Source organism: Dendrobium catenatum, unplaced genomic scaffold (genome assembly GCF_001605985.2).
Source record: "Dendrobium catenatum unplaced genomic scaffold, ASM160598v2 fragScaff_scaffold_1539, whole genome shotgun sequence".
Taxonomy (NCBI): Eukaryota; Viridiplantae; Streptophyta; class Magnoliopsida; order Asparagales; family Orchidaceae; genus Dendrobium; species Dendrobium catenatum.
The window spans coordinates 507321-523567 of record NW_021320001.1 but is presented as its reverse complement, the minus strand read 5'-3'; the positions used below and the strand labels follow the sequence as shown (position 1 = coordinate 523567).

The 16247-nt window shown below is 33.5% G+C and overlaps 1 protein-coding gene across 1 annotated transcript; it reads left to right on the top strand.

Moving 5' to 3' along the window:
• Nucleotides 1–1362: 1362 nt before the first annotated feature.
• On the top strand, nt 1363–15920 carry LOC110099305 (psbP-like protein 1, chloroplastic). Its single transcript, XM_020826410.2, has 8 exons — nt 1363–1802; nt 1907–2006; nt 5565–5657; nt 5788–5870; nt 6023–6145; nt 13383–13454; nt 15086–15182; nt 15551–15920. The coding sequence occupies exons 1-8, from the start codon at nt 1731–1733 to the stop codon at nt 15652–15654; spliced, it is 744 nt and encodes a 247-aa protein (XP_020682069.1). The 5' UTR covers nt 1363–1730; the 3' UTR covers nt 15655–15920.
• Nucleotides 15921–16247: the final 327 nt, after the last annotated feature.

Below are 16247 nucleotides of genomic sequence, written 5' to 3'. Positions count from 1 at the left end.
TGGATTGCAAAAGTTGAACATGCCCCTAAGCAATTGCAAGGTGATAGCTTGGATGATATTTCCCTACACTTGAAGGCATCAAATGTTATGTGATGAGCAGACAATCGAGGAAAAAGGCAAGGGGAAGATTCATCAGATTAGAAGCTGCTTGTCCTCTACATTCTCTTCCTTTGAACTTGATAATCGTGGTTTGGAAAGGCCTTAGAAGGCTAATGCATGGTATTTAAAAGCTCTATTGGGTGTGGGTTGAATTGGACGTGTTAAATGGGAGAAATTATTACGTGTGGACATCAGACATAGAAGCTGCGAAAGCTACGTCGAGACTCCAATAAAAATATGATGCGTGGACTAAGTATTACCGTGTATTTAGCTTTGTATTAGCTAGTACACAGCAATACACACAATTATACATAGCAATACACAACAACATTGCTGTGTATTGTTGTGTAATTGTATGTATTTGTTGTGTATTTAGTATGTATTAGTTGTGCATTAGCTAATGCACAATAAATACATACCAATACACACAATAATGTCTAGTAATATATAGTAATATACTTGTCCACGCGTCCTAATTTCATTGGAGTATGAACGTAGCTCTACACCCAGCGTCCCAACGTAATAATTTCTCGTTAAATGGATCCTATTTGAAGTCAATTTGAGCATGGGTTGCATCGAGTGAACTAATTATGCTCAGTAAAGTATAATTTAGGATAAATCAAATGATTAAATTAAATTGAATCATTTTGTTTGATTTAGTAATTATTAATATAATAAGTAATAAATAATTAATCTAGCTTTTAGTTTGATAATTAAAAAAAAACTAGCTTCTAATTTAATAATTAATAATAATTAAGCTAGCTCAGAGTTAATACATAAATTAAATTCAAAGCACAATGAATTTAATTTGTTAATAAACTAACCATCTTAAATTTTGAATTATGTTGCCAAATAAATTCTCAAAATTGATCAAGATTTAACATATATCTTGACAAATAATTTTCAAAATTTAGCACCCTAAGAATTTACTAAATTTGGATTTACAGAAATCCCACTAAAATTAAATTGGGAGATTTACATACATACCTATTTATTTCATGCTATTTACACATTTAACACTAAAATTTTGATATTATATGTCTACCAGCTATATAATAAATATAGGTGCATGAAATGAAATATGAAAGTTTATTGGATGCTATGAGTTATAAAAATTAAATATATGAGTGATATATTTTATATGAGTGGTAAAAATGTAATATTAAAATTTTAAATATAAGATATATAAGTAAGGTAAACTAAAGTGATAAAAATATGTAAATCCCCCAATTAAATTCTGGATCTCACTGCCCCACATCATGTCTACTGTGTCGCCACGGCAATTCTTGTTAGGGTTCCTTCGGCCGATCTGATGATTGCTAAGAACAAAATCCATGGAGGTATTATCGGGGTAGAAGTAGCAGAAGCCACAATTGTATTTCATTATCGTCTTTCTCCTTAAGACCGCCTGCAGAAAGGTTACTATTCCAGTCGGTTTGACAAGAAGACTGACCTCGTAGGGAACAACGGTGAACTGTAGCGGTGAATATTTCAATTCATTTTTTTTTTGGAGTTGCCGTAGCCTCAGGAAATGGAGATTGGGTGGCCCACCTTATCCGGTCTTCTCTAAAGTGAGAAGTTTTCAATGACGGCCTCTCATATTTTGGAATATTTTTCTCTTGCTCACCTCCATGGCGTTGCTTAAGAACTCGGCTGCACTTTACAAAGGCCTCTTCTTTAACACCTCCGCTTCTTCTAATCAGGTTCAGATTTTCATACTTTGCAGCTGTATCTTCGTTACATTGATAGATATCATTCCATAATTTCCCCCGTTTTGTTCGTCTCTGCCATTTGTGTGTTCTTTCAGTTGGTATTGCAATGCCCTGCATGCTTCCCTGTGTACTATTATAGGAGGCGAAATTATTCTCCGCAGGCGAGGGCAGAGGTCTCTCCGTCAACCGAACAAGGTATTGCTTGCATTTCCCCATTCTCTCGCTCTCTCCATTTAGTGCCAAATTCTCTAGGTTAGTTGGCGCATTGTAACTCGGCCATTTGATCTATTTGGAATTGGGGGAAAGAAAAGAGGTCTCATTAACTTGTAAAAGTTATCTTTACATTTCAGGAACGGATTTTATCTATTTGATGAAAAAAGTGAATTGTAGTTGTTACTGGTTATTGACATTTCTTGTTTTATGTCTTTTTGCTACCTTTTGGCTTGGTGATTAGTTTGCTTCTATAGCTGGAGTTATTGTTTTTGCCTTTTATTTTTTGGTGGTCGTGATGATGATTTAGAGGGTTTATTTTCAAAAAAAAAAAAAAAAAAAAAAAAAAAAAAAAAAAAAAAAAAAAACTGATTTTTGAAATTTGAAAGGAATCATATATTAGATTTATGATTCATAAATCTTGGCCGGATGTAGTATCTTCTAGCAGTTGCAAGCCTCACAACAAGGGAAAAATTGAATGATGAAAATTGAATTATATAATTCTCTTCAAACAAAGAACCTATTTGTTATAGACAATCATAATTTAGAAAAATAGATTGAATATGTATAGAGGATTTGGCTTTTGCGCACTATTTATAGATACAAAGGTATATAGGAAAGGTAGATGTATTGACACTTATAATAAATGGGGATATTAACAACTGTAATAATTAGTTAAGTAAGCTAATAAGTAAGTGTATAAAAATAGGAAAGTTATTTCAAACTTCAACATGCCTCCTTAAGATAGAGTCTCGAGAGAGGACGCTAATTTTGACATGGAGCTGATCAAGTCGATAATCAGAAAGGGGTTGGATAAGACACATGCAAGTTAATCATCAGAAGACACATGAGATATGAATTTCTCAACTTTTAAGTTTTTTTTTCGAACAAAGTAGAATTTAATGGCAATGTGTTTCATGCACTAGTAAAAACACTGGATTTGCACATAAGTAGTTAGCATAAATATTATTACAATAGAATGTGGGTGACCTAATAGGCAGACAAATGCCTAGTTCATAATATAATGATTGTTATTAGGTCATTTCGACTATGAGTGGGACAATGGTACGACACTCTACTTCATTTGAAGAACCGGCAACAATGTGTTGCTTTTTGGAGCTCTAGGATATAGCATTGTGGCCAAGAAAGATAATGTGAGCACTTGCGGAGGTATGCAGGGATGTTACTTTTTTTTTTTTAACAAAGTAAAATTTAATGGTTAGTCAACATTATAGAAGTTATGAAGAGATGGAGGGGACTGATGATGGGGATGCTGGAGAAATAATCCATGATCAATGATGCCTCAAAGATAGTGGAGGATTCATTTGGTGGCACTTTAATGGATGGCAGTGGATCGATGCATGAACTAAGATAATTTATTAATAGAAAGATAATGTTCATGTGAAATGGTCGGTACTAAAGGTCACAAGCAAGAGAGCAATGTTTTGGTGGCGTTAGTGAACGAAATGCCATCAAGAATGGTGGGCATGCAGTTGGGAGCCATGAATAGTATTGACATCTTTTTCATGATCCATAATTCCATATTAGTCTATTGTAAGATATCTTGAATGTTGTGTTGCAACAAAAGAATACTTTGAGTGAAGGGAATGGCATTGTGAAGAATGTGAAAATATTTGAACTCGTAATAAATGTTGTGAGATTTGTAACATATACACAAAAGCAAACAAAATGCATTTTTAAAATCTCAAAATAAATGAAAAATAACATGTATTTCAATGACAAAAGTTCATCCAAATAATTAAAATTCAAATATTTTTAAATCTGACATGCATCACAACATAACTTTTAACTTCAAATATGTCATCTCGTAGAGCATGCAACTGCCTTGAGAAGCCCATGCAGCTGTCTCAGAAGCTTGCAAATATTTTGAGAAGTGTGCAACTACACAGAGAAGCATACAACAATCTCTAGAAGCGTGTCTTTGCCGCTATAAGCATATAATACTTTGAGAAGCATGTCATTATTTTAAAAGTGTGCAAGTGCACCATGCAAGCATGTTGAAGTCCCCACAAATGCACTAAAAAATGTGCAAATGCTTCATACAAAAATATAAAAATTGAAAGTACACTGTATAAATGCATTGAGAAACATGCAAATGCAACGAGAAGCATGCAAGTGTTGGGAAAATAAATTCAACATAATTTTGAATTTCTATTCTTATAATCAAGTACAGAATTGCGAATAATATTTTGCCTCAAAAGATAAAAGTATTATTTTCAATGGATTCAAATTAAAAAATTCAAATTTTCTCCTAATAATTATAATCGAAAATAATAAAGAATAACATACAATTTTGAGAGATTAAAATGTCATTCAATTATATATCATTTATCAATCACAATAATTAAGATATTTTCATTATTCTCCTATTCAAATCATCCTAGAAAATGACATATAACCCAAAGGACAAAATTATCACTTTGCTAAGGGTTCGAATATGAGAACAAAGATATTTTCAAATTTTAAATTTTGGTCTACGATTTCTCAAAAGATTCTTCCCCAATAAGACTCAATTGAGTTAGGTTGTGCTGCATAATGTGGAGAATAATAATATGGTATTGAGGACTTTATACGTTATATATATATATATATATATATATATAGGAAATGAATGCTTATTGGCACTTGAAATAAATAGGGGATTAGCACCTTTAATAATAAGCAACTTAATATGGAGAAGCAAATATGCACATACAGAAAAAATAGATAAACTATTTCAATTCTCTAATATTTATCACTTTAAGGAGGCAATGCCTTGATGAAAAAGGAATCACACATTTGTATTTTTTACCCGTACTTTATGCTCTTTGTGTGTGTTGACCTACTATTCTTTTTTGGGCTTTTTTTATTGATATCCCATATACATCAGTCCATGTTAACCATAATTTTGTTTTTATATACATGCAAGCACATGTTTCAACTGGAATGCCCTCTTCATCAGACTTGGTACTCCACATATTTCTTTTAAACATGCAAACACGTGCTCTAACTTGAATGACCTCTTTTGTGGCACGACAAACACATTTATGATTAGAGTATGGCTCTCGTGGTCTCTGAGTGCTTCACCATCGACCTGCGTGGGTTAGGTGGAATTCATCCAGTTGGGTGAGGCATGGTTGAGTTCTAGGGTTCGTTTTAAGATTTATGTAGCCTGGTTGAGTTAAGCTCTCGGAGGGAGACTAGGGTTTCATTTGGGACGACTTTCAAACTGTTTTTTGAAACAGTTTTTTAGTACAAATTTTTTTATTTTTTATTAAAAAACTGCTTTAAGAAGTAGTAAGAAAACCATCCCAAACAAAGCCTAGGTCTCATAGCTTGATGAGGGACCTCTAGGGCCAGGCTCAGATCAGCGGAGAGCTTGTTTCACAACTAGAATTGTTGTTTTCGTTGAAATGTGAACTTGCATGTTTAAGATAAAACTATGTGGCACCAATTCTCAGAAGTCCCTGGGATTGTATATCCTTAGCATAAAAAATTAAGATGAAGTTGTTTCTTGGATAATATGTGCTTATTTGCTTTCAGGTTGTTTCTTGGAGAGACTCAGGAGGCGTCAGGTGCTTTCACTAGGAGCAATGGCTGCCTGCATTCCACTTTACCAGGCCAATCCTGCATCTCGTGAGTACTTGCTGTCATTTTGTCAAAAACCATTGCGAGAAACATCAAAAGCTTCTTGCCAATGCATATCATGTAGAGTTTCCTTGAATGATGTTGGATTTCCTAAATGAATTCATTTGGCATGTTTCAGTTGCAGCAGAGGTAAAAAAAGGATTTCAATTTGTCTCAGATACGAAGGATGGATACTCGTTCCTGTATCCTTTTGGATGGCAGGTATTTACCATTTTTCATACTCTGAGATTTTCATACAATCTAAACTAATGTTCTTTTAGCTACTCCGCATTTAACTATAGTTGTATGGGCTCTATTGAAGAGGTACCTGTTGACAGTTATAATTTCTTATAGATATCAACTGCTCATCCCAGGAAGTTGTTGTCCAAGGTCAGGACAAGGTTTTTAAAGACGTGATTGAACCCTTAGAAAGTGTCAGCGTTAACATGGTCCCAACTAGCAAACAAGATGTCCGAGAGCTTGGATCTCCACAAGAGGTTAGCATTGAAACAACTACTATTAATCATTTTTTTTGGTTTTATAAAAGAAGTTTACTTTGTTTGAGTGGATGTAGGGGAATTTACCCCCCTCAATAGATTCACCACTTTGTTTGTTAGGCCCATCAACAAATCTAGCAATAGTTATCTCATTTAATAGGGTGTTATTGACAGTCTTATCTGTTAACTATAAAAGCGTTATAAATATGCCTGTGATATCTTAAATAATATGTAAAGGTTGCTTTGCATTGTTAATGCATCCCAAAAACTTATTAGTTCTGAATTAGTCTCGATACTTATACCTAGAACACCAAGATCTATGCTTCTATGATCCTTTTGTAACAGTTATAAAGCAAGTCAATGCTCCCTCTTAATCTACACTGGCAACTCACTTCAATATCCATGATGACCCCAATCAAGCCTAAGGTAATCAATGTTAATCTCAAGGCTTCAATACAGATACGATTGTCCAAATCAGATCACTTGAATATGCATCTTAAATGCATCAAATTGCCTGATTCTAATCTCCAAGATCACAAATCTCACAGCCCAAAAGCGCATTCTTTTGTCTATTAGCCCAGGGTATGTTTGTCCAGTTCCAATCTTAAAGACAAGTGTTTTGATCTTTAGTCTTTTGTTCAATTCAAGGGTCAAAATACTCCTTAATAGAGGCATTTTTAAGCCGATTTGGATCTTTGAGATAAAGTATCTCCTCCATCCATTTCCCATATTGCCAAAAGTAACAAACTTCCATCTGCCCAAACAACTCATTAGGTCATTACGGGCCGATGCGTTGAGTTGGAGATGTTGAGTAGATCATTGAATCATTAAAAATAGAGGAGGTGGTGGGACATTAGTCTGATAGTGTGATGCCGCCGCACGAGTATTCTTGAGATGACATGTCACAACCCAAGCCGACATCACTCGTATATAGAACAGGTCACATCGTGACTGATGTCGACATGACAATTTCTAAGATTTATTTGGAAGTAATTTCATCATTTCTTCTTCTTTTTTTTTTTAAATAGAAACACATAACCACAAAATATCAAATTTAATGCATAGAAAAATAGACTGATAAGCAATTTCAATTTATCTTTAAAAAACTATATAGTCAAAATGTCCATTAGAAATACAATCATTGATTTTTGGTACAAAATCCTCGTATGCTCATCTGAAATATACCATGATTGTCAAAAGAATATACTAACAGAAAAATATATCTAGCACCTGAAATCTTCAACCTCTATCTATTCAATCTACCTTTTTACACTTTTTCAGACATGAAATTAACACTTGTAGAAAGAGTATGAATGAGCAAATCACGGCTTAGTAGGTTACATGAAATCGACTTAAATTTTTAATCATAAACAAAACAATAAATAAATTATATCATCACAAAAATTAGGGGTATCAATATTTGACCTGACCTGGACTCAACTCGAAAATTTTTTGGGTTCGGGTCAACCTGTTTGGAAAATGGGTCGGGTATGGGTTCGGATTTCTGATCCGTTTTTAAAATCGGGCCAGGTTCGGTTTGACCCGATAACCTGACGAAGTTGACTCAGATCCCGCCCGCACCGCATCCCTCTTGTGTCCCGCACCCGCGGCCTGTTCGCGCGTGCTGACCCAGCGTCCCGCATCTATGGCTTGCTTCGCTCGCTCGCTCGCACTGCCAGCCTCGCTTGCGCGCGTTGCCAGCTTGACACCTGCGATCTTCCTCGCCCACGCTCGACCTCGCATCCCGTGCCACGCATCCCGGGCTTACTCGCTCGTCTTCTCTACGCCCGTGTTAGCATGTCAGGTCAGGTCGTTACAATGCTCTCACAGAATTTTCACACACAGAACTTCTTTGGACTAAGTGATTAACTTCAAACAAAAAAATAACATAGAACATTCATAGAATTTAGAAATGTAGAATTTTGAGCATGCCAATTTTACCATACCAGTCCAAGTGATTACAGATTATTCTGATTATTGCTGCACTGGGCCTTATAATATTCTCTCAGAAAAATATCATTATCGACATTTTAGTATACAAATCAGTCAAATAGATCATGATAAAGCTGTCTCATTTCAATTTTTTTTTTCCGAAATGCTTCTCTATATGATATGTGCCTCCATCATATCTTTACCATTAGAATCTGTTTATTTTTTAACTACTTGACATCATAAGCCAGAATACGATCAGGTTTTTCTTTGTAACTCATATTAGGCTATACTTCTATTTCATTTTTTGAGACTATTTTCAACATCAGTAACACATTTTCTCATAGGCAAAATGTGAAATAAATCATGTATTTCAGACATGATTTTGCAATTGTAAATGATAAACAAAATTTTCAATTTTCTCTATCACTTCAAAAGGTCTAATATACCTAGGACTAAAATTTATTTTTCTACAAAATTTGTTTACACCTTTCATATGGTTGAATTTCACTTACATGAAATTACCAATTTGAAACTATATAGAATGATGCTTTAATCATTATATTTCCTTTTTATATCTTGAGCTAATTTCAATCCATCTCGAATAAATTTAATCTTTTCAGTGGCATCATCATTAGAGTTCGCCCTAACCGTCTTCTTTCTTCTATATCTACCCAAGACAAAAGTAATATGCCCTACGATTATACAGAGCCTCATATGATATCATTCCAATGCTATATTGGAAGATGTTATTGTAAGTAAATTCAATCAATTGAATTTAATCTTCCCAAGTTTTACCAAAATCAAGTGCACACAATCTTAGTAAATCTTCTAATACTTAAATAGTCCTTTTCAGTTTGACTATTTGTTTGCAGATCAAAAGTAGTACTACACAATCTAGATCCCAATCCTTCATGGATACCTCTTCATAATCCCGAAGTAAATCTAGCATCATGATTAGAAACAAACACCTTCAGTATCTTATATAATCTAACATTCTCATACACATAAATTTATATAACTTTTCTGTGGAATCAATGTCTTATCAGAAGAATGTGCAAATTTTGTTAATAGATCAACCATGGCCCAGACTGCATTACGACCTTGTCTAAATCTCAGAATTCCAATAGTGAAGTTCATAATGATCTCTTTCCACTTTCACTTAGGACTGGGTAAAAACTGTTGTAAACCACTTGGGCGCTGATATTCCACTTTCACTATTTGACAAGCTTCACATTTAAAAACAAAAAATAAGCTACCTCTCTATTCAATCTAGGCCACTAAAGCATTGATTTTAGATCAATATACATTTTATTGCTCTAAGGGTGATTTGTATATCTTGAATGATGTGCTTCGTTCAAAATTTCTTTCCTTAACCTTGCACCATTAGGAACACATAATCGATCTTTACATTTTAACACCACTATCATCTTCTTGAAGCTCAGGTCTTCTTCCAGACTGAATAGAATCTATCAATTTTGTATACTCATCAGATTTTGAGCTAGCTTCTTGAATCCTTTTTGGTAGAGTAGGTTGTACAATAATTTGATTGAGCACATCAGAATCCATATCAGCTGATCTGAACACTTCTAATTCTAATTATTTCATATCATGAATCAGAGAAGCATAAGATGTAATCATACAATCAATCGCTTATACATATTTCCTATTTATAGCATTTGCTACAAGATTAATCTTATTTGGCTTATACTAAATGCTGCGATCATAATCTTTAATTAATTCTAGCCATCTCTTTTGTCTCAGATTTTACTCTTTCTGAGTGAAAATATATTTTAAATTGGCGGTCAATGAAAATTTCACATCTAATACCATGTAGATAGGGCCTTTAAATCTTCAATGCAATGATAATAGTTGCTAGTTTCAGATCATGAGTAGGATGATTTTTTTCTTTTTTTTGTGGCTTTAACTCTCTAAATGCATAAGCAATCTCCTTACCATGTAGTATTAGTACCCATTTCAAGTTAGGGGTGCAACGAGTCGAGTCAAGCTAAGCTTATTTATTTTCTTACTAAGCTAGAGCTCGACTCGTTAAAAAATTTATTGGCACGGTCTCGTCTCGATTGCTCGAGCTTATTTGGAAAGTTTGAGCTTGACTCGATTGTTGAACTCGATTTCTTTGGCATGGTCTCGACTCGATTGCTCGAGCTTATTTGGAAAGTTTGAGCTTAACTCGATTGTTGAACTCGATTCCTTAGTTTTAAATTAATTTTTTTTGTTTATTATTTTAAAATTTGTATTTCTAATATATTATTAATTTAAAAAGATTAAAATATATTATATAATAATAATTTAAATTAATTTTTAAATATACTTTTAAATTAATTGAGCAGTTCAACGGGCTTTTGAGCCTAGCCAGACTAAGCTTGAGCTCGAGCTTGTTTAATAAATGCACTCTAGTTAGGCTCGAGATCGAACTCGCGACTCGATGATCTCAACTCTTGAGCTCGTTAGCCAGTTTGGCTCACTTACACCCCTATTCCAAACCCTTCAATGACTCGTCAGTGAACATCTTAAATCCTTAAGTATCAACTTAAGGTTCAAATTTACTTAAATTTTAATGGCCTAATTTAAGATTTTAATCTTTTCAAAAGAAAATAAAATGCTACAGTTGGAGAGGGGTTGCTTGTGGATATCCTTCTAATGAGGGAGCAGTTGAAACTAAACGGTAGGGTAGTGATAGAGGGCACACCAAGACCCCCAATTAGTTTAGGCTTGCAAATATTAACCCACGATACAATGTGAAGTTTTGTTGTAGCAGCACAGTCGCCAAAATGCAGAAATTTGGATGAAATCTTCTTAATATGCTTGATGCTTGCTTTAGGGAGAATAGAACCTCTTATCTAGTAAGCTATAGAATTTAGTATAGTGAATTTTAAAAACTGCAAACAACCTACAAAGGAAAGCAAATTAGCTTTGCAACTAGACATCTTGCAAGTGATGGATTCAAGGAGTGGTGAGAAATCAGAGTTTTTGTATGGTTTGAGAGAAATTGGTATGCCTAAGTAAGTGACATATTGGCTATGATAGGTGAGGTTCAAAGTAGAGCAGATGGAGACTGCATTTTGGATGTTTCTGGTGAGGATAATGGAGCTTTTATCATAATTCACACGAAGATCCGAAGCATTTGCAAAAGAATTCGGGATCTGATTCATAATGCCACAGTTTCCGACATCAGCTTTTTCAAAAATAAGGAAATCGTCTGCTTAAAGCAAGTGGGATAATTTAAAACCATCAATAGAGATCCCATCAAAATTCCTTACATCATGAAGGGAGGATAAGGCGTTCATCACAAAACAAAAGAGGTAAGGGCCGAAAGGGCAACCTGCCTGAGGTCAGATGATGAAGGAAAAAACCTTCAAGGGCGATCAATGGTAATAGACTAGTAAACATACGAGATACACGCTTTTACCCATTGAATGAACACTGGAGGAATGCCTTTTTGTTTCAACCTTGCAAGCAAAATCTCTCTAGAAATCGTATCGAAAGCTTTTGTTATGTCAAATTTAACACAAAAGGCTTGAATATTCCCTCTCTTGTTAAAGTTGGACAGGAGCTCTTTAGTGAGAATAACATTATCAATTGAGATTCTATATATGCTCTTTTTCCATCAACCTTACGTATTACCAACTATTTTTTTTATTTTTTATTTTGAATTATTTACCCTACTCTCTTCACCATTTAGCTAAGTACAACACCTATTTTTTAGCATTCTCCTCTTTGAATAATAAATATGAAATGATTTTAAATAATAAGATATTTATTTTAATTTCTCATAAAATAAGAAATACTTTTAATTTTATTAAATATTTTAAAATCAATTGAAAAAGAAATGTTCACATGGTATTATAGATTGTTAGTTGAAAATTAGAAATTGATTTTTTTGTAAAAGTAAAAAAATAAAATTACAAAAAATCATAGAAAAATTAAATAGAATTAGGAAAATAAAATTTGCAATAATTACCTATTAAGTTATTTAAGTAGTATATTTTAAAAATAAAAATGAAGAGATAGATTAAGTTAAGTCATTTATATATTATATTTTTAAAATTAAAGTTTATTATTCATGGCACTTATTTGAAATATGCGTGATTTTTTATTTCTTTTAATTTGACACAAATTATACAATACATGTCAGACTTGTGACAATAAGTGCGCGCATCCGGCGCAACATGCTTCGTTATTACGTTGTGTTGATGTATTATAGATATAATTTGATGGTTTTAATTTTTACTTGTCATCATTTATGTTTTATTTATATGCTACAAAATGTTGGGTGGGAAGTAAAATAGTAAAAGGCCAAAAAGAAACTTACCGGTTACCACTTCTCCCAAGGTCCCCACTTTTGCAGCTTAAAAAAAAAAAAACTTTAAGTTATTTCCATCTTATCATCTCTTTTAACATATCTTAGCTTTCACATCATCGAGAAATTATTGAGCGGACGTCGAACTCCGTTCATAGATTAATCAGAATGCGCCACGCACCCCTTGCTCGGTACCCGGCTCAGTATTGCTGACGTGGCACATTCTGATTGGTCTACGAACAATAAACCGCATTCGACGTCCGCACAAAATAATTTCTTCACATCATCATTCTTCCACTCCCTTTTCCCATCAACCTCATATGCTGCCTCTTTTTTTTTTTCTTTTGCATTATTTATCCTAGTATCTTCTCCATCATTGAAGTGTAACTTCTATTTTTTTCTCCTCTATTTGAATAGTGAATCTGACTTTGTTTAATGATTTGATTGTTTTAATTTTGACTTGCCAATATTCTTTATTTGTGACTTTTGTTTAATTTAAGTTTACTCGGTTATTCTATAAACTTGTTTATTTTAATAATATTACTTTGAGATAAGTAGATATTACCTAACTTGTGTTAATATGATCAGATTTTGCTTTGTTATATAAATGAGACTAATTGATAATGATAACAACTTATATTTTATTAAATATAGAAAATTCTTATTTTTAATATTTCTTTAATTTTATATCCCAATAATATATTCTAATATTTTTTAAATATATTGATTTTAAAAAATAATATCATTATAATATACTTAATATTTTAAATATATAAATTTAAAATGATGAAGCCTACACTTGCACTTCGAAACTTATGCGTCATTCTACCTACTGAAGGAAATTATATTGAGACAGAATGCTTGTTTTTATTAATTTGTGCAGAAGCCTGCTAAATAAATTTACTAGTGCTTAATTTTAACGCCTCAACATTATTATTTTGTCTTGTGAGCTACATGACTTCTGATCTAGTAGCATTTTTATAATAGGTTGCTGATGCTTTGATAAAAAGGGTGTTGGCTCCACCCTCACAGAAAATAAAGTTGGTGGAGGCATCAGAGGTTAATATTCTTTTTATTATGTTATGTTAGAAGTTTAGCTGATATGGAAGTTTCTTACTCTTTGTCATCTTATTTCATTTGGTGTTGCTAGAATAGGTAAACTGCATTATTTTATATACTTTCATCTAGAATGGTTCATCTTTGCATGTGGCATGTGTTTATTTATGAAAATTACTTCTCTAGAAGCTTGTTTATGCTTCTGAAGTTATAGCTTAAATTTGTAATGCTAATGGAAGGAGTATGCATCACCTGTATTCTTCATCACTTACAGACTATTTTATATTGTATTTTCTTCATGAAAGTTTTTATAAATTACAGTAATGCGTGGGCCTTAGCATATATGATTTGGTTACACATTTTTAAACTATAGGAGTGCCAAGAGTCTCAAGCTTTAATCATAATGTTGCGCTTGATTTTTCTAGCTTATGGTAAAATGGCCTTACGCTTAGTTTGTTGTAGTATAATGTTGTTTGTTTTATATATGAGAAAGGCGTGTTAGAATTTATATTATAATTAAATTTCAGACCATCAAACTCTAGGCTTAAACTTTTAGGTTTATTGGTTATCAAGGAGGTCAAAGGTTTAAAGAAAGTAGCTATTTTTCTAATTTTTATAAGGTATAAATGTAGAAAATTTGCAACATTATCAAGCATACTTAATTTGTGGAGCAATTATTATGTGCGGACATCGGATGATTCGAAGGCCAACTAGAATGTGCCACGTCACCTGGTACACAATGGTACCCAGCACTGTTACTTGAAAAAAAGGTGACGTCGCACGTTTTGATTGGCCTCTAAATGGCATCCGATGTCCGCACAAAATAATTTATCGAGGGACATTATCCAAAAATTTGCAACTCTATTTTTCAAAAATGTTTTTTCCGCTTTTGTTTTATCCACCACTCACCGACTACATTATCAAGCATACTTTATTGTTTGAATGAAGAAATCCATCCGAACCATAATAATTCAATCTCGGCTTTAATGATTATCTTCTATGATGCGTTGGTTAGGCCAATTGGTGGAATATGCTTTACATCTTTAAATCCAGCTTACTTAGGATCATAAACCCAGGTTTAATTCTAGCCTATCAATCTAAAGCATGATCAATTGAATATATCAAAATGTCAAAACTATTTAGAGTAGAGGAAGTAGGAGAGTATGTGTGGGTCTATTTATTCAAGGTTCAAGCTTCTCAACTATCTAATTATGGTCTTTAATCATATATTCTTGTTTTTAGTCTTTTTTGTGTTACTTCATCTACATCTTGATTTCAAACATGAGACAATATTTTGAAATTTAAAACTAATCCTGACCGTTCTTAGGATTTGTTTGGGACGGCTTTCTTATCGCTTCTTAAAACAATCTTTTTAGGTAAAAAATAAAATTTTAATACTAGAAAGTTGTTTTAAGAAGCAATAAAAAAGCCGTCCCATACTTCATTTGGAATAGCTTTTTTGTTACTTTCTAGTAAAAAAATTTCTTGAATTAGAAATTTTTGTATTAGAAAGCCATTTTAAAAAGCAACAAGAAAATCGTCCCAAACGAAGCCTTAGTCTATTTAGGAGTTATATGCTATTTGAGGTACTAGTTACCATGGAGCTTACTTCAAGCTGTTTTGGTTTTGCACAGCATGATGCGGATGGGAAAGCATATTACACGTTCGAGTTTACAGCTCAAGCACCAAACTTCACCAGACATGCTCTCGGTGCAATTGTTATTGCAAATGGTACAAATTTTTTTTCTTGTGCTAGAAACCTTTATCTCAGCACCTTAAGATCAGATTCTCATTTTCCTGATTACCTCACAGTCAATCGCCATTAAAAGGATTTATTATTCTGTGCGGAGTCCAGAGGGCGTCCGGAGATCAATAAAAATGCGTCACGTCATCCCAAAAATGTACAGTGCTCGGTACCGAGCTCGCTACCCACCTTCGGTTCTGCTCGGTACCGAGCTCGCTACCCACCCTCGGTTCCGCTCGGTACCGAGCGCTTAACCGGACTGGAGAACCGTCCGGTGTCTGCACAGAATAAAAGCTCCATTAAAAGAGTCAGTAGCCATTGCTTTAACTGTACTAAGAACTGTTTTTCCTAGCAGGCAAGTTCTACACCCTGACTACTGGTGCTAATGAGAGAAGATGGGAGAAGATGAAAGATAGGTTGCATACTGTTGTAGATTCCTTCAAAATCGATAAATTATAGTGAGTGACATTATTGCTGCAACTGAGAAAGAAGCTTTGGCTCTGCCACCACAACAGATTTTTTTCTCTGCTTCATTGTTTTATTCAACAAATGATCTTCTCATCCAACCATCATCCCTATTTGATGCAGCCTACATTGAAATATTGCTTGTATTTCTCTGTTTATTTATGATCACTGGCATGAATACTTTACAGGACTCGTTTCTGTAAGAACTCCATCAATCACACAATCTTATTGTTTATGGCTCCGGGATTGGAGGCTGGAGTAGCTTAATCAGATATATAATTATAGGATTAAAGAATAACGCTAAATTAGTCAAAAAAATCTTAGAAATGAATGGACAATTAAGGAATTTTAGATAGATACTTTCATGTCATATATTTAGACACTCACCTTGATTTGTTGGTTGAGAACTTATGCTACAAACTAAGAGGTCCTGTGTTCGAGTCTTGTGTATGCGAGGTGTGTATGAGTCTGACTTAATTGACTTAAATATGAAAAAAAAGTCATATATTTAGAAATAAAAAACGTACAAATAACATAGTCGATTTACACATTTTTGTGATATATAGTAGAGAAGTTTTACACATTAT

Bases quoted from the DNA above. Each gene is read 5' to 3' on its own strand.
- LOC110099305 (XM_020826410.2), top strand. From the start codon at position 1,731: ATGGCGTTGCTTAAGAACTCGGCTGCACTTTACAAAGGCCTCTTCTTT. The intron at 13,455-15,085 runs GTTAATATTCTT...GGTTTTGCACAG, and splicing joins AGTTGGTGGAGGCATCAGAG to CATGATGCGGATGGGAAAGC. The intron at 15,183-15,550 runs GTACAAATTTTT...TTTTCCTAGCAG, and splicing joins TGCAATTGTTATTGCAAATG to GCAAGTTCTACACCCTGACT.